The sequence below is a fragment of the Phycodurus eques genome, chromosome 20 (genome assembly GCF_024500275.1).
Source record: "Phycodurus eques isolate BA_2022a chromosome 20, UOR_Pequ_1.1, whole genome shotgun sequence".
Taxonomy (NCBI): domain Eukaryota; kingdom Metazoa; phylum Chordata; class Actinopteri; order Syngnathiformes; family Syngnathidae; genus Phycodurus; species Phycodurus eques.
In genome coordinates this window covers 16,739,079-16,761,999 of record NC_084544.1, presented here as the reverse complement: position 1 = coordinate 16,761,999, position 22,921 = coordinate 16,739,079, and the positions used below count along the sequence as shown (strand labels likewise).

Sequence of the window (22,921 nt, the reverse complement as noted above, 5' to 3'; positions counted from 1 at the left end):
GTTTTTCTTCTTCCAAAGAAATTAGAAGCAGTGACTCCTGTATATATTTAAAGCTGTGGGACTGTACTTTTTATAGATACAGTCAGTCTTTGCCATATTCCAATATTTTTGTACCTTACCATCACGTGATTATCAATTATCAAATGCCTGCAACAAGATGACTCACTTTTCCACTGAAGACTATCACAAATTACTACAGAAGGTGGCGGTCCTGGAAACGAAAATTCATTGCCTTGAAGTGTATGTGGAGGTAAATAGACAGTCAGGGAATTAAACCACTCTACTGATGTCTCAAAATGGTGAGCAGGAGCATGCTAACAGACAACCAGTTAGCTCCACAAAGAGGACAGATGTGGACTGTGGAAACTGTAATAGATCCTCCAGCAGTTCTACCTGACATTTACTGGGGCAAAGCCTGAAGATAAGGAACAGCATTCAAAAGGGAGGACCGGACACCAGCAGATTACCAAGGAATCCGGCCACTTTTACAAGACCCTGGCAAAGAATGCTCAGCCCCCATACAACTGAAAGGTGTGAAACTAAACCATACAAGAAAAAAATGGCACCCCAAATGTTAATAGCTATTAAGGATGTGAAACGTTTTTGCAGCAAGAAGAACACCAAAGTAGTGTGTTTTAACAATGATATGGTGTCTGATATCTCTAAAAACATCATGGAGCTCACTAATGAGCACCCAACTGTCATTATACACACAAGGGCCATGGATGTTGTCAAGCAGGAATCAGAGGTACTGAAACGAGATTTCATTGATCACCGAACAAAAGTACGTTTGGACGCTGAGGTTTTTATAAGTGGACCTTTCCCGATGATACGATCTGGTGATGAACATTTCAGCAGGCTTTTACAATTAAATAAGTGGCTTTAAGAAGTGTGTACTGCGCTATCCGTGAGCTTCATTGACAATTTATGCATTTTCTGGGAGCACAGACATCTTTACCAGACAGAAGGTTTATCTCTCAATAAACCAGGGGTTAAGTTATTGGCTGCCACCATTTTTTACTCTGTACGTCATTTAACAACGCGAAAGGAAAACATTGGCCTTGTCGATGCGGCTGAAGGACAAAAGGCGCAGAAGGAGTTTCCAGTTGTACTTAGACAATCAGAGGAACAAGAGATAAAACGACATGAGGTGCAGATGGAGTCATCAGCCTCACTCTAACAATCGGAGGAAGGAGATGAGGCAAAACTTGGAATCACCCACACTCCCCCCCTCCGCACTGGAGTAAAGTAAAAATCCAACGCACACCACGCCATTATCTTCCTTCCATCCCCCCTCGCCTGAAACCAACATCCACTAAGTTACAAAGGGCCCCTTCTCCAACCATGAATAATCTTATTTCCAAATCTGACTGATATGTGGGAGGTTGCGGCTCCAGATACGAACGAAATTCTTTTACAGAATAAGTTAGACCCCTATGGCAATCAGGCGTTTTTCATACCTGTAATTCCTAGGAACGGAAAGTTAGTCAAAGAAATATGGCACAAAGAAAGTAGAACAACAAGGTTAGTGAGGCTTAAATGTGAACCTAACAAACCATTATCTCCAGTTATCTCTGTGAGACTACCTCGATTCAATATGAGGTCATTGGGTAACAAATCAGTGTTGATTAATGACATCATTATGACCTATGATCTAGACTATTTCCTATGAAATGAATTAACAGAATGTAACTATAATACCATTTTAAACGAGGCAACACCCTCAAATGGAAATTTAATGAACACGTGTTGAATAGGCGGCACGGTAGACGACTGGTTAGATTGTCTGCCTCACAGTTCTGAGGACCGGGGTTCAATCCCCGGCCCCACCTGTGTGGAGTTTGCATGACCCCTCCTGTTCAGCCTGTAAATGCTACCCTTGGGTCAAATTTGCAGTGTCTCCAGATAACTACAGTTCAGTTGAGGAAAGAATGACACACTGTGGTGACCCCTAACAGGACAAGCCCAAATGAAAAGAAGAAGACTCTTTAAAAACGAAAGATCAAGTCCAAAACCTTGGTGTACTCATAGATTCTGACTTGACTTTCAACATTCATCCATCCATCCATTTTCTGAGCCGCTTTTCCTCACTCGGGTCGCAGGCGTGCTGGAGCCTATCCCAGCTGTCATCTGCGATTGACCCTGAACTGGTTGCCAGCCAATCGCAGGGCACATACAAACAAAGAACCATTCACATTCACAGTCACACCTACGGACAATTTAGAGTCTCCAATTAATGCATGTTTTTGGGATGTGGGAGGAAACCGGAGTGCCCGGAGAAACCCCACGCAGGCACGGGGAGAATATGCAAACACCACACAGGCGGGGCCGGGGATTGAACCAGGGTCCACAGAACTGTGAGGATGACGCTCTAACCAGTCGCCCACCGTGCCGCCTTTCAACAGTCACATAAAATCAATTACTAAAACAGCCTTTTACCAGCTCAAGAACATATCCCGAGTGAAGGCTTGCATGTGCCAAGCAGACCAGGATAAGCTTATCCATGCTCATCCTTTTATGTGAAGGAGACTTGACTGCTGTAATGGTCTTCTGACTGGACTCCCCCAAAAGAGCATTAAACAGCTGCAGCTCAGGTTCTGACCAGAACAATGAGGTCAGAACACATTACTCTAATGCCGAAGTCCCGACACTGGCTCCCAGTCAGCTTTAGAACAGATTTTAAAATTCTGCAACTGCTCAATAAATTGCTAAATGGTTTTGGTCCTGAATACAAAGCTAATGCTAACTGTATATAAACCCAGAAGGGCTCTGAGATCTATAGACTCAGGTCAAATAGTGGAGCACAGTGTCCAAAGCAAACATGGAGAAGCAGCATTTAGCTGTTACGCTGAACACAAATGGAATAAGTTGCCAGCAGAAATGACATCAGCCCATGTGTCAATGTTTTTATGTCCAGGTTAAAAACCTTTTAGAGCATTTCCACTTTTAAATTATCTTTCTCGCACTGTTCGCTGTTTTTATTGTATTTTTATTTTGTCTTTTTAAAAATGCTTATAAGTTTTTCCTGTTGTTTTTCTTTGTTTTTTAAATGCTTTTACTCATGTAAAGCACATTGAGTTACCTTGTGTATGAAAAGCATTATATTAATAAATTTGCTTTGCTTTACATTTGCTTTTTGACTGTACTGTAGCCTATTGCAGCTTCCCGATACATATTTTGCCACCTTTTGAGAAAGTTAGCGGCATATCCCTGTCCAAAACAAGAAATTCAATCATAGTTCCAACCGGCATCCAACACTGACATGCTATAATTTCCAAAATGGCTGCCAGGAAGAGGACAGGTTTAAACAAAAAAACAATTATTTTTATTTTTAAAACTTTTTTTTTAATAAACCTTCAAACCATTTAAAGTATTTAAACCACAAACCATGAACATTTCCGAAAAAAAAACAATTATTTGTAGGTTGAATTACAACCCCAATTCCAGTGAAGTTGGGACGCTGTGTTAGAAATAAATAAAAACAGAATACAATGATTTGCAAATCATGTTCAGTATATTTATATTTAACTGAATACACTACAAAGACAAGATATTTAATGTTCAAACTGATCAACTTTATTGTTTTTAGAAAATAATCATTAACCTAGAATTTTATGTCTGCAAAACGTTCCAAAAAAGCTGGGACAGGTGGCAAAAAAGACTGAGAAAGTTGAAGAATGCTCATCCAACACCTGTTTGGAACATCTCACAGGTGAACAGGCTCATTAGGAACAGGTGGGTGCCATGATTGGGTATAAAAGGAGCTCCCTTGAATTGCTCAGTTATTCACAAGCAAAGATGGGGCGAGGTTCACCTCTTTGTAAACCAGTGCGTGAGAAAATAGTCCAACAGTTTAAGGACAATGTTCCTCAACATACAATTGCAAGGAATTTAGGGATTTCATCATCTACGGTGCATAATATCATCAAAAGGTTCAGAGAATCTGGAGAAATCACTGCAAGTAAGCGGCAAGGCCGAAAACCAACAATGAATGCCCGTGACCTTCGATCCCTCAGGCGGCACTGCATCATAAACCGACATCAATGTGTGAAGGATATCACCACATGGGCTCAGGAAGACTTCAGAAAACCAATGTCAGTAAATATGGTTTGGCGCTACATCCATAAGTGCAACTGGAAACTCTACTATGCAAAGCAAAAGCCATTTATCAACAACACCCAGAAACGCCGCCGGCTTCTCTGGGCCCGAGCTCATCTATGATGGACTGATGCAAAGTGGAAAATTGTTCTGTGGTCCGACGAGTCCACATTTCAAATTGATTTCAGAAATAGTGGACGTCGTGACCCCCGGGCCAAAGAGGAAAAGAACCATCCGGACTGTTATGGACGCAAAGTTCAAAAGCCAGCATCTGTGATGGTATGGGGCTGTGTTAGTGCCAATGGCATGGGTAACTTACATATCTGTGAAGGCACCATTAATGCTGAAAGGTAAATACAGGTTTTGGAGAAACATATGCTGCCATCCAAGCAACGTCTTTTTCATGGACGCCCCTGCTTATTTCAGAAAGACAATGCCACAAACCACATTCTGCACATGTTACAACAGCGTTGCTTCTTAGTAAAAGAGTGCGCGTACTAGACTGGCCTGCCTGCAGTGCAGACCTGTGTCCCATTGAAAATGTGTGGCGCATTATGAAGCGTAAAATACGACAACGGAGACCCCGGACTGTTGAACAGCTGAAGCTGTACATCAAGCAAGAATGGGAAAGAATTCCACCTACAAAGCTTCAACAATTAGTGTCCTCAGTTCCCAAATGTTTATTGAATGTTGTTAAAATAAAATATTTTAACTTTAGCTTTTTTGGAACGTCTTGCAGCCATAAAATTCTAAGTTCATGATTATTTGCTAAAAACAATAAAGTTTATCAGTTTGAACATTAAATATCTTGTCTTTGTAGTGTATTCAATTAAATACAGGTCGAACATGATTTGCAAATCATTGTATTCTGTTTTTATTTATGTTTAACACAACGTCCCAACTTCATTGGTAACGGGCTTGTAAATTGGGCTCATTACTTTCTTACTACCCCCTCACAATTAACAGTGTATTTGGACTAATGCAAGTCATTTGTGTCATTGAAACATACCAATTTAGAGTGCCAAACCGTATTGTTTTGTGACGTGTCATTCTCCTTTGCTGGTTAGTCACTGTCACATTATTCTCACTTGAGATGATAAGCTCCTGGCCAACTACAGTATGTTTAAACATCTGGGTCTGTTTCTTCCCTGAAGGTCTCTGCTGGGACCGTGATTGATGTATTTATTTATTCATCAGACGGTATTATTTTGGCAGCAGAGTAGCTCTACTCAGGAAAACCCACCAGCCCCCATGCAGTGTATGGTAATTAGTCTAGTTTGTTATTCTAGCATATTACTCTAGATTACAGCTACATGCTGCATAGTGAACTTGTGGTGCCGCATGATAATTTTTCACATCAATGAACACAAGGGTACCAAGGTTAAGCAGCTGTGACCACGATAAGAAGACTACCACTAAAGAACATGGAGTTATATATATATATTCTAATAACAATCATGTCTTTGGTTCCAATCCGATACAGTGTATGTGTGCCACATCTTCTCAATATAAACAAATTGTTTCCATCCATCTCTTCCAATTAAATAAATGATTCTAAGACCTCTTGATTGAGATAGGGGTCAAGTGATATTTGTTTTCATAGGGACCCCATACCCTTGCGGCAATCATGCCCATCGTCAGCCGGCACGGTGGACGACGGGTTAGCGTATCTGCCTCACAGATCTGGGGGCCAGGGTTCAAATCCCGCCCCCGCCTGTGTGGAGTTTGTATGTTCTCCCCGTGCCTGGGTGGGTTTTCTCCGGGCACTGCGGTTTCCTCCCACATCCCAAAAACATGCGTGGTAGGTTGATCTAAATTGGCCGTAGGTGTGAATGTGACTGTGAATGGTTGCCCTGCGATTGGCTGGCTACCAGTTCAGGGTATACCCCGCCTCCCGCCCGAAGATAGTTGGGATAGGCTCCAGCAGACCGCGACCCTCGTGATGATAAGCGGTAATGAAAATGGATGGATGGATGAATCCGTCCATTGAACTATAGTTTGTTAAAGCTTACAAATAAATCAGCATAAGCATTAATAGCCTAGTAAGAGCCATCCATATTCTCAGCTAATGACATGCGGTTAACGGAGACAAGAATAATATAATAATTAAGCAGATAAAATTCTGTGATAAATTGAATGGAAATGCTCATAAATAGGGTCCTCAAGCAAAAATAACCAAAGGTATACCAATAATGCAATCATTTTGGTTAATGAAGACATATCCGTGTACAGTACATCATATTATACATATACATATGTAAATATGCCCCTAGGGGCTTTGAGCAGGATAGGAGAGAGCATCAGAATAATCTAATTGAACGCTTACATCACAGCATTCTGACTGGATGCTATACAGTATGTGCTTTCAGCTATGTTCTTTCATGACATCATTGCAACATTGTTGCTTTCCTTGTCCATGATTTCGCCTCTGAAAAATCCAATATTTCAAAGCCAATACTGTATGTTTTTATGCTGGGAAAAATAATAACTCACTCAAAACAGGACATAAGTGGAAAATGTATCGCATTCCAAGGGTCCTACACTGAAATTTCAGATGGTCAGTAAGAGTGAGCATCTTCACGAAACAAATTCCAACAATATATGTATTTTTTTAATTTGTTTTATTTTTTTGGGAATCCACTTGACTTTTTTCCTAATTTTAGTGTCAACCAATTGTGCTTGTGAGCCATCAATTAGATCTCATACTGCCAAAGGCACTACAGTGTATTTGGTGAGTGAGGATGTCAATGTTCTTTCAGGTGTCCAGAGAGCTTGCGTCCAGACACTGTCAGGCCCTGCTTATTGCCTTGCAAAAGAGACTGTTTTGTTACCCCATACAGTGACTGGAGCTCCTACCCGTCAACATGTCAAAAAGGTAGGTTTCTAGTTTGAGATTATGCTATATGTCTGTCATATGTGAAACACACACGTTTTGTTTGGGGTTGTTGGGGAGAGGCGTGTTATGTGTAAGTGAAAGATAAAGGTAGTGTAATGCAGTGCAATATTCGTAAACCGAAAAACACATTTAAAAAGTTTATGAATAAATCCTTTATTTATTTATCCTTTAATAAAGTTGAAATTAGTTTGAAAACTACTTACAATTTAGCTTACTGTAATTACAGCAACAGGGTTTCAAATCAATGCTAATGTTAATTTTCACTCGAGTACATGCTAGGTGTGTTAGCTGCTATGCTAACTGGCCAAGAACAAACTTAACTCTATGTATAATTTTAAAACAAAGTCCTTGCTATTAGTATCTCTTTTCTGATAATATGAGTAACATGGTTGTGTTGGTTTAAATGGGTAGAATGAATTTTGGTTATTTAGACCTCCATAGAGAGACTCTCTAACGTGGACTTAGTATAAAAGTCTCAATTTAATTTTTAAAAAAACACCTTGGTTTTGTCATACATGTCCAGTAAAGGCCCCTCTGACAGCTACTTCTGTTTGACCCAGTTTTGTATCGGCTTTATCCATATTTGGATAAGACCACCCCCTTCCCTCTGATTGGTTGCCTCTGTGTAGAAGACCCACTTGTGAGAGCACGTGTTTGTTATGTTGACAGTGCTGGCTCAGGAGCGGAAAGGGAAGGTGGAGATCTTTGCTAGTGACGAAGATAAGTGCGAGAAATTCAAATAACCATATTTCAGGCCTCTCAGCAGACAAACGTCTGGAACTGAGGAATGCGTGGACAATTTTAATTCATATTTCACATATTTACGGAGGCACCATAGAGACAATATTGCATCCCAAATACTAGAAAAAGTTGCTTTGGCATGGAATGTCACCTCTCTGGCAGAGAAGGAGCCCCCGCTGGTGTGTGAGGTCGAGAAGTTCCGACTAGATATAGTCGGACTCGCCTCCACGCATGGCTTGGGCTCTGGTACCAGTCCTCTCGAGAGGGGTTGGACTCTCTTCCACGCTGGAGTTGCCCACGGTGAGAGGCGCCGAGCAGGTGTGGGTATACTTATTATACTTACCGCCTGTACGTCGGGGATCACCCCGGTGGACGAGAGGGTAGCCTCCCTCCGCCTTCGGGTGGGGGGACGGGTCCTGACTGTTATTTGTGAACACCAGTTCAGAGTACCCACCCTTTTTGGAGTCCTTGGAGGGGGTGCTGGAGAGCGCTCCCGCTGGGGACTCCATTGTTCTGCTGGGGGACTTCAATGCTCACGTGGGCAATGACAGTGAGACCTGGAAGGGCGTGATTGGGAGGAACGCCCCCCCCACCCCGATCAGAACCCGAACGGTGTTCTGTTATTGGACTTCTGTGCTCATCACGGATTGTCCATAACGAACACCATGCTCAAGCATAAGGGTGTCCACATGTGCACTTGGCACCAGGACACCCTAGGTCGCAGTTCGATGATCGACTTTGTGGTCGTGTCATCGGACTTGCGGCCGCATGTCTTGGACACTCAGGTAAAGAGAGGGGCGGAGCTGTCAACTGATCACCACCTGGTGGTGAGTTGGCTCCGATGGTGGGGGAAGATGCCGGTCCAACGTGGCAGGCCCAAACATATTGTGAGGGTCTGCTGGGAACGTCTGGCAGAATCCAGAAGGAGTTTCAACACCCACCTCCGACAGAACTTTGCTCATGTTCCGGGGGAGGCGGGAGACATCGAGTCCGAGTGGACCATGTTCCGCGCCTCCATTGCTGAGGCGGCCGACCGGAGCTGTGGCCGTAAGGTGGTCGGTGCCTGTCGTGGCGGCAATCCCCGAACCCGTTGGCGGACACCAATGGTGAGGGATGCCGTCAAGCTGAAGAAGGAGTGCTATCGGGCCTTTTTGGGCTGTGGGACTCCTGAGGCAGCTGATGGGTACCGGCTGGCAAAGCGGAATGCAGCTTTGGTGGTCGCTGAAGCAAAGAGTTCATGGGAGGTGTTCGGTGAGGCCATGGAGAAAGACCTCCGGAAGGCTTCGAGGAAAATTCTGGTCCACCATCCGACGTTTCAGGAGGGGAAAGCAGTGCACCATCAACACTGTGTATAGTGGGGATGGGGCACTGCTGACCTCGACTCGGGACGTTGTGAGCCGGTGGGGAGAATACTTCGAAGACTTCCTCAATTCCACCGACATGCCTTCCCATGAGGGAGCAGAGTCTGGGTTCTCTGAGGCGGGTTCTCCTATCTCTGGGGTTGAGGTCACCGAGGTGGTTAAAAAGCTCCTCGGTGGCAAGGCCCCAGGGATGGATGAGATTCGCCCGGAGTTCCTCAAGGCTTTGGATGTTGTAGGTCTGTCCTGGTTGACACGCCTCTGCAACATCGCATGGACATTGGGGACAGTGCCTCTGGATTGGCAGACTGGGGTGGTGGTCCCCCTTGACCGAAAAGTGTGTTCTGGTGGTCGTCCAGGCCACCCGAGGTGAGGTGGTTGGCTGGGCAGTTCAGGAGGTCGTCCAGTACGCCAAAGCACAGGGCCATTCAGGCGGACGGCCATGATGCCGAACCCAACAGCAATGCAGGGGCCGGGCAACAGGGTCGGGTGGCGGCCGCTGGATGAGCGCAGCCGGAGCAGGTACGGGAGGTGGCCGCAGGTGCAGAGGAGCAGGAACCGGAGCCTGCCGCAGCTGCAGGAACCGGAGCCTGCTGCAGCTGCCGAGGAGCCAGGTGGTACGGCACGAGATGACTTGGGGGCTGGTTTGGATGGGCGTGACTTAGTTGTGGAACAAGGTGTGGAAACTGGTGAAATATTAAGTGACGTAGGAACAGGGGTAAAAATAAAATAAAATAAAATTTAAAAAATGGCATGACACAATTTGACCTTTACTTGGTCGCCTCCGTTGGCCACCACGCGGCGGTCCCGGATAGATGGCCAAACGGGTGCCCAAGTAGAGGTCTGAGGGAAAGGACTTTGACTCACAGGGGTTGGAAAAGAAGAGACGTGACAAAAACTGGACGGGAAAAAACAGAAAAATCTAAATCCATGTCAGAGTCAGAAGCAGACAGGTTAACTAAATCCAGGCCATCTTCACAATCTGAAAAATCCGAATCTAAAAGAAAATGTGGAGGTAAAAATAGTAGGGCATGGTGAATAATCAGGAAAAGTGGGGGACACAGGTGAAAGGGACAGAGAAGATGGAACGACAGGGCTTACTGGACGAGGGTAGTTATGGATGGCAAGCTGGGAGGCAGACTGGTGGCGTGCAGGGTCACACCGTGTTCTTCCCGCTGGGTTCTGTTTTGGTCGGTTCATTCGGTCATGTGGGGTTTTTGAAGTAGAAGAAGGCAAGGCAAAAAAGCTGGAGGAGCTAAGTGCAGGGAAGCAGAGAGGCAAGGCAAAAATTATATTTAGTTTCCCAAAAAAATGGTAAACAAGGAACATTGAAAAAGCTAATTAAATAAAGTCCCACAACAGATAACCAAGGTAACAAAGAAACACTTGAATAAACCTAAAACTGGAAACAAAACATGACTGGTGACAGACAGAGACAAAGTTTGTCATGCAAATCAACGTGTGTTTCCTGCACAGTAAATGAAGGCTTTCTACAATTTAGCTGTAAACTGTGCAATGCAATCAAGTTTTTATTCCATTCTTCTATTCTATTACTACAGTGGATATAACACCCCTGTTTGAATTGCAGGTTTATTTCTTCAGTAATGGGACCTATAACCTACACTGAAGTCTCAAACTATTTTACTATTTTAATTTAACAAATCTTAATAATTGAACAGTTTGGGAGGTGATATTTGTTCAAATCCAATGTTTTGTCCTATGTTTTGTGCTAACCAGTCGTCCACCTTGCCGCCATCTCTGAACACATTTGGGAAAATTTGTTTTGGTCCGATGAAGCCAAGGTTGAACTTTTTGAGGTGTACATGTTATGGGTCACATTAACAGTACAAAAGAGATTTAGATGGTCTCATTTTCTATATCACAAAAACCTGGAATTTGAAAAGGGGTCTATAGACTTTTTATATCCACTGTAGATACAGGACCTCAGGAAAACTTTTTGGAATAGTTTTTCTTGTCAGCAATGTTGTCGTTTGGTTGTCCGTAGGTGGAAAGACAAAGAAGAAACAGTACAGAAAACGCATCATCATCCAGTTACCAGCCAATGGAGGGCAAGAGTGTCCAGAAGTGCTGATGCAAGAAAAAGAGAGTGATGCTCCCTCTGTCTGTCCAGGATACAGGTACGTGTCCCATTTCATTGTTATCGCCAGCAACTGAGTCATGTAAAATGTTTTGTTAAACGAAATGAGATAGTTACTGTTGAATTCAATAATTACATTTTATACTCTATCGCATAGACCAGAGGTCATGAACTAACCTAAAAAGAAATGCTATGATTCAAGACATACAGGGCGCTAATACAATATTTCTAGCGGCGCAGCATTACAGGCTTTACGTTAATGACGAAATATATAGACCAATCACATCACAGTAAGCCATCCCACGTGGCTTGTGGCTTGTATTGTTTGTTTCAAGTCTGCATCTCAGGCTGCAATCAATGACTGTGCGCAGACCAGACAGAAAAACGGAGACAAGCGGAGAGACAAAAAGACGACAGCGTGGAAGTTGAGTTGAAGACGGTAAAAGTTCAGAAAACAGCTCATGAAGGAAACTTTGGAACAAATCGCGCCTTCCCCTAAAATGTAAATGGAATGACCAGGGTCATTTTTGTTTTTACTTCTCAGTGTGAGCACTTATCAAAAGTGCATACGTGAAACTCCGTTATGAGACAAAACATAGGATTTGAGCAAACATCACCTCCCAAACTGTTCAATTATTAAGATTTGTTAAATTAAAATCGTAAAATAGTTTGAGACTTCAGTGTCAAAATGCCAAACAAGAAAAGGGGAAACTCCAATTGTTTTCTTTATTTTTCTGAAGTCTGGCATGGTGTTCGACTGGTTAGCACATCTGCCTCACAGTTCTGAGGACCGGGGTTCAATTCCCGGCCTCGCCTGTGTTGAGTTTGCATGTTCTCCCCGTGCCTGCGTGGGTTTTCTCCGGGCACTCCGGTTTTCTCCCACATCCCAAAAACATGCATGCTAGGTTGATTGGAGACTCTAAATTGCCCGTAGGTGTGAATGTGTGCGCGAATGGTTGTTTGTTTATATGTGCTTTGCGATTGGCTGGCGACCAGTTCACGGTGTGCCCCGCTTCTCGGCCGAAGATAGCTGGGATAGGCTCCAGCACGCCCGCGACCCTTGTGAGGATAAAGCGGTACAGAAAATGGATGGATATTTTTCTGAAGTTCCAAGCACTTTATTTGAACACATACTGTATAATTTTCCATTTTATTTACTTCCTCATATTTTGAAAAGCAGCCCTACTTTTATTTAGTAAATAAGAGAACATTACACAGTTGTGCCCATAAATTGTATTACCCAGTCAGACTTTGTAAGATTTGTACCATTCTTTAAAGAAAACATGAAGATTTTTATGGAAGTACTTCCATATACAGTATGTATGATTTTTGAGAGCATGATTATGTTCATTTTTGGTTGCTCATAATGCCGTGTCATAGCAATGTGAACTTTCCTAGGAGTGCTTGCATGGATGTAAATATTTGGTCACCAACTGATGCAGGTTTTTAATAACGAATAATTTTATATTCCCCACCTCATTCTTTAGATGGAAAACACACAAATGGCGAAGATGCCAAATGGTTCCATGGTCAGTTCGTCAGGATAGCCCTGGAGCTCAAGAAACTTGTGGATCAGGCCTACAGGTTCGAGGTGAGGACACGTGCGCATGGGCACACACACACACAAATGCACGCATGCATGCACACGAACACACAACACAAACTAAAAGGTGTTTAAATAGTCATGTAGACAGGTTTAGAGATACTGTTTTTATGTAGTATTTCTAAACGTTGAGTGGAGATTAAACCCAATAATTGATATTTTAACAACACCTTAGTAGGTCAATTATTAAAGTAGTTCTTTTGTTTTATGACTTGATATTAACTATCTGCTCTGTTGTGCTGACTTATATGTATAATATGAATGCATATGAGAATATTGGCAGTTGACTTGCAGAGATGTACTCTCTCAGGCTCCTCTAAAAGTCTCCGACATACTAAGTCCATTATCTAATTCAATGATGAGCATCCTGCTCGACAACTTAGATATCACTTGTCACAGTACACTCAGAGTGGAGAGAGACAATTCAATACACGCCTGTATCTGTTCACCATTTCACTCACTACTGAGGAAAGACTTTATAGCCTTTACGTCTTTTTTATTTTTTTTATTTTTTGTCCTGTTCGGCTGTTAAGCAAAATGGAGGCTCTGTATCCCTTTTATGCCGGAACAGTTTTACTGTGTCACAGTGGAGTTTTTAAGCTTCCGCTGTGGTATTATAATTGAGGTTTATTGAGAATCAGACTTGATCAGTTCAACAGCACAAAGTTTCTAGAAGGGAGAGAGAAACAAAGACAAAGCACTAATTGTAAACAGGTTGAGAGAAGTAAGTCATTACATTATCTACAACAATGAAACATTAAATATGAGTGTTGCATGGACCTGTAGTGCTACATTCTGTGAGGGAAGGACAGGACAAGATAGAACAGGACAAGAACAGTAGAAGAAGCATGCATAACAAAGTGTGGTGACATTAATCATGTAAATTATAAAAGTCTACAGGACGAGAGTATAAGTGAGGGGATACACAAGCGATTTGCATATTTCTGAGTTATTTGTTGCAGTAGGTGCGTGACCCCACACCCAGTGAACGAGTCCTAGGGGTGTGTGCCTGCGGATACATGAAAGTCAATTGATACCGTTTTACATGCACAAAGACTGACAGAAGTGTCCTGTCGTTGCTGTGGCCGCACCGTGGCGGCTGAGGACCCCACCCAATCAATCGAGGGGCGGGATCGGTCCTAGGGGTCCAACCGAGAGCAGCCCGGCGGACGGGACACACCCCCACACCGAGGGACCCAGGGCGGTCCGCCGGCCCCAACGAAGCGCCCTGACAACTGGCCGCAGGGACCCAATGCCACCCCCCCAGCCAACCACCCCACACGCCCCGCCACCCCCCATCCACCCACAGGAGAGCCAGACTCCCCCCCACCCCCAACCCGCAGGGCCCGCGATGTAGCCAGTCCCCGCCCAGCCCGAGGGCGGGAGAGTGTCCCTTGTTTTTTGGAAAGGAGGGCGGATAGGGTAAACCGACAAGGGAACGATAAGGGTGGGGGAACCCAAGGATCAGCCGCGGGCCATGAGAGGTCAGCCCCAACACCAAGCAGTCATCCAGCCCGGGGGGCCCGGCCTCGGGAGCACCGCCATCCAAGTAAGTGAGCCCCACCTCCCCCCCTGTTACTATGACTGCCAGGTCCTCGACTGGCAGTCATTGGGCCTACCCCGTGTATCAGTGCCCCCCCGAGTGGTGTGGTGCATTAAAATCTGGAGAGGTCAGTGAGCCGAGGGGGTGGGTGCAGGGCTGCCAGGCACTACTGCCTAACAGCCAATCCCCCACACAACCCCCTGCCACCCACGATCCACCGCCCCCCAGAGATAGGTGTATGTGGTGCATTAAAACATGGGGAGTGTGTGTGATGCATTTAAAATCCAGGAGGGGAGGTAGGGCGGAGGGGCAGGGCGCATGGACCGGGAAACAGCACAGACGTGCTGAAAGCCAATCCGACACCCACACCCTCCCGATCCCATTCCAGTCCCCAAGGAACCCTTTCATATGTGTATGTGCCCAGATGTGATTAGTGAGAAAAATATACAGTGAGTGGTGTGAGTGTGTGCTCAGTGAGTGAGGCACCGCCCCAGCACCCACGGAACATGGACGAGTCACCATCACACCACCATTACTCCCCAAGAGGTCATCCCAGTGGTTCCCCCCACCCCCGAGATCAGAAAGGAGTGAAAAAAAAGTCCCGGCCCCACAGACTCCGGAACAGCAAACACAGGGACAAGAGGAGACGGTCCTCACAGCATGCATGTGTCTTCTCACCATGCAAACCGATCTAAAATGTGTGAAAATAAAAAGAAAGAAATAGAATCATAAAACAACAACAACAACCTCGACAACAAAGAACGTATAATTCCATTGTTTACTTTCACACTTATGAAAATAGTCTTGGTATTGTCAGATGGCACTCAGGCAAAGGAATCAAGAGTCTAGATTTAGCATGTTGAGGAAAGGTGACCAGCTATCTTCGTATATGTGTAATTGATTTTTTCGTTCTGCTGATATTTTTTCTAACCCAACATATTCTATGATGAGATTTAGCCACTGATTGATTTTAATAGCTTGTTTGTTTTCCCAGTTTAATAGAATTGTTTTCTTAGCGGTAACTAACGCGACAAGTAATGATTGTGAATATTTATTATTTATAGCATGAAAATAGGTGTCTGGGGTATTTTTGGGGCCGCACGGTGGACGACTGGTTAGAGCATCTGCCTCACAGGCCTGAGGAGCGGGGTTCAATTCCCGGCCCCGCCTGTGTGGAGTTTGCATGTTCTCCCCGTGCCTGCATGGGTTTTCTCCGGGCACTCCGGTTTCCTCCCGCATTCCAAAAACATGCATTAATTGGAGACTCTAAATTGCCCGTAGGCATGACTGTGAGTGTGAATGGTTGTTTGTTTCTATGTGCCCTGCGACTGGCTGGCAACCAGTTCAGGGTGTACCCCGCCTCCTGCCCGATGATAGCTGGGATAGGCTCCAGCACGCCCGCGACCCTAGTGAGGAGAAGCGGCTCAGAAAATGGATGGGCGGGTATTTTTGGTGCATTGCACACATATATTAGATGGAGAGAAGCGCATTTTATGCAAAGTGCACTGAGTAAAGCGTGTTCTATGAAGCACTTAATATTGTATAAAATGTAGATTTGCGGTTTTTGTCATTCTAAACGTATTGTTACAAATTGGTATCTGGTAGCTACAGTCAGCAGACATGGAGAGCCCTTCTTCCCATTTGATGTAAGTGCATTGATTTAGTCCATGAAATTAATTTATAAACTTTTGAGAGTTTTCATTTACTTTGTGGGAGAAGCTTCATTATTTGCTTGACAAACTCCGGCAGTTCGAGGGTGCTCTGGAGTGTTGGTATTCTTTTTTTTATTGCTGTTTTGAATTTATTGTATTGAAGAAAGTTTCGGGCTGTAATTTGGAATTCTTGGAACAGTTCATCACGTGTCCTAAAAACAATATTATTAAATAGTTGTGGTAGGTGGTTTATTCCATGTTGTTCCCATGTACTAAAATGAAAGGAAATATTATTAATTTTGAAATCTGGATTATGCCAGATTGGGGAGAGCATACTGGGAGCTAATTGAGATCCTGTCGAATTTAAAAACTTTGCCACCAAGCCGTGAAGGTGGATGTGATTATTGGATTCTTGAAACTTTTATGGCCTTTAAGACTTGTAGAAAAAAATGAGAGTTTTGGTAGTTTGATGTTGTTCCAGTCTGTTTGTTCCAATTCTATCCAAGAATCACACTCCTCACTGCGGTGAAACCATTTGATGAGGTATTTTAATTGGTTAGCTTTATAATAATGTTTAAAGATGGGAGCATTTAGGCCTCCCTCCTGTTTACTTTCCAGAAGAGTAGATAGACTGGTTTTATTTTTATTTTCTGAATAAAATTTATTGCAGCAAAATCCAAGGTTTCAAACCATTTAAATGTGGGCTTCAATGGAATCTTTGAAAATAAATAATTTATTTGAGGTAAGGTTTTCATTTTTATTGTAGCTATTCTTCCCAGTAATGATATAGGCAAGTTATTCCAGCGTCTTAAATCAACTGAGATTTTTTCCAGAATTAGTGTGTAATTTAGATTGGTTAGCTCTGTGAGTTTTGACGAAATATTGACAACTAAATACTTAATGTTTCCTATAGGAATAGGGTACTCTGGGATTTGATCTGCAGGAGTCCATGAGTTTGCTGTTATTGGGAGTATTGTTGATTTTGTCCAGTTAATAGACTAGTCTGATATTCGTGAAAATGTTTTAATGAGATTGACAACTACCTGAATAGAATACTTGGGTTCCTGTAAGTAAAGAAGAATATCATCAGCATATAGATTGATTTTGTGTTCTGTCACTAGTGAGCAGATATCTTTAATATTAGCATTCCGACGTATAGCGGCAGCAAGAGGTTCGATACATATTGCAAATATCACTGGTGAGAGTGGAGAGTTGTCTGGTTCCTCTTTGTAATGTAAAACTGTGACATGATCCTATTTGCGGTGACTGTGGCTTTCAGCGAATTGTATAATGTTGCTAGCCAATGTATAAATAAATCTCCAATGCCAAATTTGTGAAGTATTGCAAACAGGAAAGCCCAACTAACTTTATCAAACGCTTTCTCTGCATCAAGTGACATGATGATTGGGTTTAGATTTTTACGCTGTGACATGCTTATTAAATTCAACAGACATCTCACATTATTTGTGGAACTTCTACCTTAAATGAAGCCTGTCTGGTCATAGTGGATTATCGACAGAAGTACCTTTTCAAGTCTCGCTGCGAGGGCTTTCAAGACAATCTTGATATCTACATTAATCAGTGATTTGGGCCGACAGTTTGCCGGGAGAGTGGGATCTTTACCTGGCTTTAGTAATAACTTAATTGAAGCTGTGTTCATATGGCTACTAATTCTACCTTTATCTTTTATCTCATTGACTGTTCTCAAAATTAGAGGCGCTAGTATTGGCCAAAAATGTTTAATGAATTCAACAGGGATTCCGTCCGGGCCAGGCGCCCGTCCCGGTTGCATCTTTTTTTAATGCGTTATGCAATTCTGTGATGGTTAAAGGAACATCAAGGCTGTCTTTAATTTGTGTATTTAATTGAGGGATGTTTCGATCCTTAATAAAAGTTTCAATTTCTTTTTGATCTGGGTTGTTCAAAAATGCGTATAAGCTGCTATACAAATTGTAAAAAATGTCATTTATTTCTAACGGTGACTGTGTATAGTTGCCGTTTGAATCTTGAATGGCTGTAATTAATGATTTTTCTTTATTGCGCTGAAGTTGGTTCGTAAGGAATTTTCCCAATTTATTATTGTACTCAAAGTTAGTGTATCTTAACTGCTGTAGAAAATCTGTTCTTTTTGATAAGATGTCTAACTGATGTTTTGCCTTTTGAAGTTGGTTTCAAAACATATCTATCAGATTAATTGCATATTCGTCTGTGAAGTGTTTAATTTTTTTCTCAATCCGTTTTTGTTCTTGTTTTTTCTTATACGAAGAATATGATATGATTCAACCGCTCAAAACAGCTTTCCCAGTTTCCCACAATAGAGATGGGGATATGGTTGGGAGTCATTGAATTTCAGAAACTCCTCCCATTCCTTCCTCATGAAAGAATCAAAATCTGGGTCCTTCAATAGGGACGTGTTGAAGCGCCATGTTGGTGGGGTCTCAAATTTGATTCAACTTTTAGATTGAGAGAAATCGGTCGTGATAGCTGATGATGATTGGATGTATTTTGGGAGTAATTCTTTGAGCTGCCGAATTGTTTGAAAGAAAGAAATCTATTCTTGAGAAAGAGCGGTGAACTGACGAGAAAAATGTGTATTCTCTTTTTGAATGGTTTTTCAGCCTCCATATGTCAACGAGACCAAAGTCATCCATATACTGATCTAGTATATTGGGGCATTGTGGCTTATTGCTATTTTTGAGATTTGAGCGATCTATTAGGGGATTTAGCATAAGGTTAACATAATAATTGTAGAAGTGGCTGACAAGTTTAACAAGTGTGAAAAGAGCATGTGAAAAAAGGCTGGATCATCTTTATTTGGAGCGTATACATTGACAATTGTAAAAAGCTTGTTAAATATTGTAGCCGGTATAATTATATATTGGCCTTCTGGATCTGCTACTGTAATATTTATTGTAAAAAGTAGTCTTTTATGGACTAGTATTGAGACTCCTCTTTGTCTACAGTTATAGAAGGCCGAGATAACCTGGGTGAAATTAGAGTCAATGAGGCATTTTTCTTCTGACTTAGTAAGGTGCGTTTCTTGTAATAGGAGGAGGTCTGTTTTAAGTTTGGTGGCAAAATGCATAATCTGAATACTCTTTGCTTGTGATCGAATGCCATTGACATTGCAATACAGGAATGTTAAGTGTGACTTATAATGGGTGTGTATATCATAATTTTAAATAGATTTGGTACTATGCATTCTCTGTTGTTGTTTTTATTGGCAGTTTTTGGGAGATTTTTTTGTATTGCGTTGACAAATGTTATTTAGAGAGGGTGATAGAGATGCTATATTTGAGTACTGCAAAGCCAGGGTACATAGAAGGGTAATGAGCAAACACTGAATATAGGACGCAAACAGTGACAAGGGGATAATATGGTGTGTGATGGTGGTTTGTGGTGCGCAAGAGTTTTGAGCGACTTGTGCGTTTAGTGTGTGTGGAAGCAAGCAGAGCAGGAAAGCAGAGAGATAGGAGTTAGGATTCATGCTGGTGGCATGTGTGATTCTGTTTTTGTTTATCTAAGCAAAAGTGGAAATACTGAAACAAAATACAATACATTTTTAACAATTCATAACAACAACAGATCAAAAGTAGTACTTATCTAGAAGAGGCAGGGTGCGATGTTGGGTTCGCGAAACAGTTGGCCGTCGACATATAGCTTGTCGACAACTAACCAAGCTCGTTTGCCTTTGTTGCGGAACTCTTTCATCAACGGGTACAAAACTATACGCCTCCTATTAATCTCCTTGGGGAACTGGTCGTTCATTCCAAACGAAGTCCCTTTAAACTCCCGACCTTTGGATTTTACAAACACTTTTTGTTGAAAGTGTTCAAACTTTGCAGTGATGGGACGTGGTCGGTTTCCTGGACAAGAGCCTCCCAATCGGTGGACACGGTGAAAAGTAATCTTGTTGACTGTATCTTGAGCGCGGATATCATAAAGTTTTTAATCTGCACCTCGGGGTCTTCCGGAGCATTGTCTGGAATGCCTGAGAAAATGAGGTTGTCACGCATGCTTCTTGATTGAATGTCCAACGTAGTTTCTTTCATGAATTTATATTCCAGTCTATGAGTTTTTAGTTCTGCTGACGTTGACATCATGTTTGATCGAAGCGCAGTATTACCTAATCTAAACTCATTCACTTGTTGTTGCGAGAATTCCAAGCTCTTTCTGAGTTCGGTGGTCTCCTGGCGAAGCAAATCAAGTGCGATTGACAATTTCTTGTCGATTGAAAAGAGGACTGTCGTCTGTATCTCTGTCGAATCAAGCAAATCCTCAGTTGAGGTGGAAGAATCAGCTTTTGTCCTCTTCAGCGGCAGCTCGACGCGTTGACTCGGATCCTCCATGGCGAGACGAGTTGGTGTTGACGTAGCTGCCCGGATAGCAAGTGACTCTCTGTAAGTTACTGCTGCTAGCAAACCTGGCGAAGGAAAAAAGGAAAGAACGAAGTGACCATCCGCCGTCAAAAAATACTTTTATCTTGTAGTAGCTGTTTTTTTCAAGACTGTGCAAGGGGCGCCGCCATGTTTTTCATCTTCGGAAATCCCGCACTCTCTCGCATTGTCACAGCATTCTCCCGTCCGCCTTAGCCTTTACGTCTAATATTTCCCTGGAAGAAGGGTGGGTAATCTGAACTGCTGTTTGGTACATAGGCGCAAACAACAGTCAGGTCCCGTCCCCCCACCCGAAGGCGGAAGGAGGATACCCTCTCGTCAACCGGGGTGAACTCCAACGTACAGGCGCCGAGCTGGGGGGCAATAAGTATACCCACACCTGGGGGGTGTGGGTATACTTAATAAGTATACCCCCCACCCTGGGCAACTCCAGAGTGGAAGAGAGTCCAACCCCTCTCAAGAGGACTGGTACCAGAGTCCAAGATGTGTGTGGAGGCGAGCCGACTATATCTCGTCGGAACATCTCGACATCGCACACTGGGCTCCCTGCCAGAGAGGTGACATTCCACGTCTCTAGAGCCAGCTGAGGTAGCCGGGTAGCGTATCGGCAAGGACCCTGCTTTCGGCCACCGCCCAGCTCACACTGCACCCGACCCCTATGGCCCCTCCCACAGGTGGTGAGCCCACGGGAAGGGGGACCCACGTTACCCTATCGGGCTGTGCCGGCCACCAGGCGCTCGCCTTCGAGCCCCAGCTCCAGGCCTGGCTCCAGAGGGGGGCCCTGGTGACCCGCGTCCGGGCAAGGGAAAGCTAGATCCATTCCTATTTTTCTTCATAGGGGTTTTTACCCGTGCTTTGTCCCTCACCTAGGACCTGTTTGCCATGGGTGACCCTACCAGGGGCCTGTAACCCCAAACAACTTAGCTCCTAGGATCATTGGGACACACAAACCCCTCCACCATAATAAGGTGACAGCTTCCAGGAGGGGTTGGGATGTTGTGTTAAACATATTTTTATTTAATGTTCAAACTGATAAACTTTATTGTTTTTAGTAAATAATCATTAACTTCCAAAAAAGCTGGGACAGGTGGCAAAAAAGACTGAGAAAGTTGAAGAATGCTCATCAAACACCTGTTTAGAACATCCCACAGGTGAACAGGCTAATTGAGAACAGGTGGGTGCCATGATTGGGTATAAAAGGAGCTTCCCTGAATTGCTCAGTCATTCACAAGCTAAGATGGGGCGAGGTTCACCTCTTTGTGAACAAGTGTGTGAGAAAATAGTCCAAACGTTTAAGGACAAGGTTCCTTAATGTACAATTGTAAGGAATTTAGGGATTTCATCATCTATGGTCCATAATATCATCAAAAGGTTCAGAGAATCTGGAGAAATCACTGCATGTAAGCGGCAAGGCTGAAAACCAACACTGAATGCCCGTGACCTTTGATCCCTCAGGTGGCACTGCATCAAAAACAGACATCAATGTGTAAAGGATATCACCGCATGGGCTCAGGAACACTTCAGAAAACCATCCATCCATCCATTTTCTGAGCCACTTCTCCTCACTAGGGTCGCGGGCGTGCTGGAGCCTATCCCAGCTATCATCGGGCAGGAGGCGGGGTACACACTCACATTCACACCTATGGGCAATTTAGAGTCTTCAATTAACCTATCATGCATGTTTTTGGGATGTGGGAGGAAACCGGAGTACCCGGAAAGAACACACACATGCACATGGATAACATGCAAACTCCACACAGGCGGGGCCGGCGATTGAACCCCGGTCCTCAAAACTGTGAGGAAGACACTCTAACCAGTCGGCCACTTCGGAAAACCAATGTCAGTAAATACAGTTTGGCGCTACATCCCTCAGTGCAACTTGAAACTCTACTATGCAAAGCAAAACAATTTATCAACAACACAGAGAAACGCCGCCGGCTTCTCTGGGCCCGAGCTCATCTAAGATGGACTGACGCAAAGTGAGAAGGTGTTCTGTGGTCCGACGAGTCCACATTTCAAATAGTTTTTGGAAATTGTGGACGTGTTGTCCTCCGGGCCAAAGAGGAAAAGAACCATCCGGACTGGTATGGACGCAAAGTTAAAATGCCAACATCTGTAATGGTATGGAGGTGTGTTAGTGCCAATGGCACAGGTAACTTACACATCTGTGAAGGCACAATGAATGCTGAAAGGTACATACAGGTTTTGGAGAAACATATGCTGCCATCCAAGCAACGTCTTTTTCATGTATGCCCCTTCTTATTTCCGCAAGACAATGCTAAACCACATTCTGCACGTGTTACAACAGCGTGGCTTCATAGTAAAAGCGTGCGGGTACTAGACTGGCCTGCCTGCAGTCCACACCTGTCCCCCATTGAAAATGTGTGGCGCATTAAAAAAGCCTAAAATACGACAATGGAGACCCCGGACTGTTGAACAACTGAAGCTGTACATCAAGCAAGAATGGAAAAGAATTCCACCTACAAAGCTTCAACAATTAATGTCCTCAGTTCCCAAAAAAAAAATAAAAGGTGA

General features: G+C 43.6%; 1 protein-coding gene across 1 annotated transcript in view; it reads left to right on the top strand.

Moving 5' to 3' along the window:
* thsd7aa (thrombospondin, type I, domain containing 7Aa) overlaps positions 1 to 22,921 on the top strand; it is a 148,569-nt gene that overhangs the window by 96,537 nt on the left and 29,111 nt on the right. The window contains 3 exon segments of the mRNA XM_061664897.1: positions 6,858 to 6,973; positions 11,099 to 11,231; positions 12,679 to 12,782. Of these exon segments, the coding sequence (XP_061520881.1) occupies positions 6,858 to 6,973; positions 11,099 to 11,231; positions 12,679 to 12,782 (353 nt within the window).